Raw genomic sequence first — 2,092 nt, 5'->3', positions numbered from 1 at the left:
TCATCACAGCTTTCCTAAGATGTTAACATCTGAGCTACTTCCTGCTCAGTAGCCTTGGTAAGAAATAAGCAACATGTACATCTAGAATTCTGGGAAGGCTGAGAGGCTGAATGTCTTATTGGTAAATAAAAGAAAGACAGACTGAGTAGCCTTATGAATTTTTGAATATTTTCTTGTTCATCTTTATCTTGTAAGGTTTATTGTTTAAAAGGAATCCTATATATGCTACTTAAATAATATATTCTTCAGAGAAGACACTGAAGCATAAATTGACTCAATGATTTGCCTTATGCTACTACTGGGTAAGGGCAAAGTCAGGACTAGACGCATATATTCATAGTATTTTTTTTAAATAGTATTTTAGAGAATGTTAAATAGAATACAGTAATTAACCCAAAGGAAATGGAAGAAAATAGCTCCAATAGGCTCCGTTTAAAAGTTGTTCATCACAGTATCAATTAAAAGAATTTTTTGATAATCATGTAAAATTTATTCACTGAGCCTTACTTAGAGCTTTCTTCAGAGCCCCTTTAACCTCTTTATTTCTCAGAGTATAAATAAGAGGGTTAAGCATGGGGGCTAAAGCAGTGTATAAGAGAGGAACAAATTTTCCTTGATCCTTGGATCTGCTCTTGGCTGGCTGCAGGTACATGAAGATGATGGTCCCATAGAAGATGATGACCACTATGAGGTGGGAGGAACACGTCCCAAATGCTTTCTGTCAGCCAGTAGCTGACTTGGTTCTGAAAACTGCTTGGGCAATATAGTTATAGGAAACCATGATGAGTGAGACAGGCATTATAAGGAAGATGATACTAGCCACAAAAAGCTGAATCTTATTGAACCTGGTGTCCACACAGGCCAATTTGACGAGCACATGCACCTCACACATAAAATGGTCAATTTGGCGATGAACACAGAAGGGCAGCTGCAAAGTGAGAGTGGACTGTACCAGGACGGTGACCACCCCACTGAGCCATGCCATAGAGGCCAGTGTCATGCAGAGATGGGGATGCATCAAGACAGTGTAATGGAGAGGACGGCAGGCAGCAACATAGCGATCATATGACATCACCACCAGAAGGACACACTCAGTGGATCCCAGTGCAAGGGAGACATACAGTTGAACCACACAGCCACCATAGGTAATGACTTTCATGGGAGACCACAAGTTTATCAAGAGTTGGGGAATAACACTACTGGTGAAGCAAAGGTCCAGGAAGGAGAGATGAGAAAGGAAGAAATACATGGGTGTGTGAAGCCTGGGTTCCAGACGAGACACCAGGATAATGGTGGTGTTACCAAATATGGTTAACAAATACAATATGAAGATGACCACAAATAGAATCTTCTGTAAATGAGGATAATCAGAAAACCCCAAAAGGATGAAGCCTCTTAAGTTGCTCTCATTGGTACTCTTCACTATCCCCATTTGTAAAGTATGCTCCAGAATGCTGAGGCACAGCTGAGAAAGGTGACATATATATAAAGTTACACGAGTGCCAATGTCACCTCTCAAAGAGGTATCCTATGTTAAAAATGTCTGTTGGTTTGTCGTACTGTGAGGGTTTCCGTGTTGCCGTGATGCTGGAAGCTATGCCACCAGTATTCAGATACCAGCAGGGCACCCATGGAGGACAGGTTTCAGCTGAGCTTCCAGTCTAAGACAGACTAGGAAGAAGGACCCAGCAGTCTACTTCTGAAAAGCATTACCCAGTGAAAACCTTATGATTAGCAGCAGAACATTGTCTGATATAGTGCTGGAAGATGAGCCTTCCAGGTTGGAAGACACTCAAAAGATGACTGGGGAAGAGCTGCCTCCTCAAAGCAGAGTCGACCTTAATGACGTGGATGAAGTAAAGCTTTCAGGACCTTCATTTGCTGATGTGGCACGACTCAAAATGAGAAGAAATGGCTGCAAACATCCAATAATAATCAGAACCTGGAATGTATGAAATACGAATCTAGGAAAATTGGATATCATCAAAAATGAAATGGAATACATAAACATCTATATCCTAGGCATTAAGGCATTAGTGAGCTGAAATGGACTGGTATAGGCCATTTTGAATTGAAAATCATATAGTCTACT

The 2,092-nt window shown here is 40.9% G+C and overlaps 1 protein-coding gene across 1 annotated transcript; it reads right to left on the bottom strand.

Annotated features, from left to right (window-relative positions):
* Window positions 1-493: 493 nt before the first annotated feature.
* LOC126070710 (olfactory receptor 2G2-like) lies at window positions 494-1,432 on the bottom strand. Its single transcript, XM_049875142.1, is given in 1 exon segment — window positions 494-1,432. A coding segment is annotated over 1 exon segment (939 nt).
* Window positions 1,433-2,092: the final 660 nt, after the last annotated feature.

The sequence above is a fragment of the Elephas maximus genome, chromosome 2 (genome assembly GCF_024166365.1).
Source record: "Elephas maximus indicus isolate mEleMax1 chromosome 2, mEleMax1 primary haplotype, whole genome shotgun sequence".
Taxonomy (NCBI): domain Eukaryota; kingdom Metazoa; phylum Chordata; class Mammalia; order Proboscidea; family Elephantidae; genus Elephas; species Elephas maximus.
Note: the sequence above shows the minus strand (reverse complement) of the source record. Positions and strands in the feature narration are given on the sequence as shown.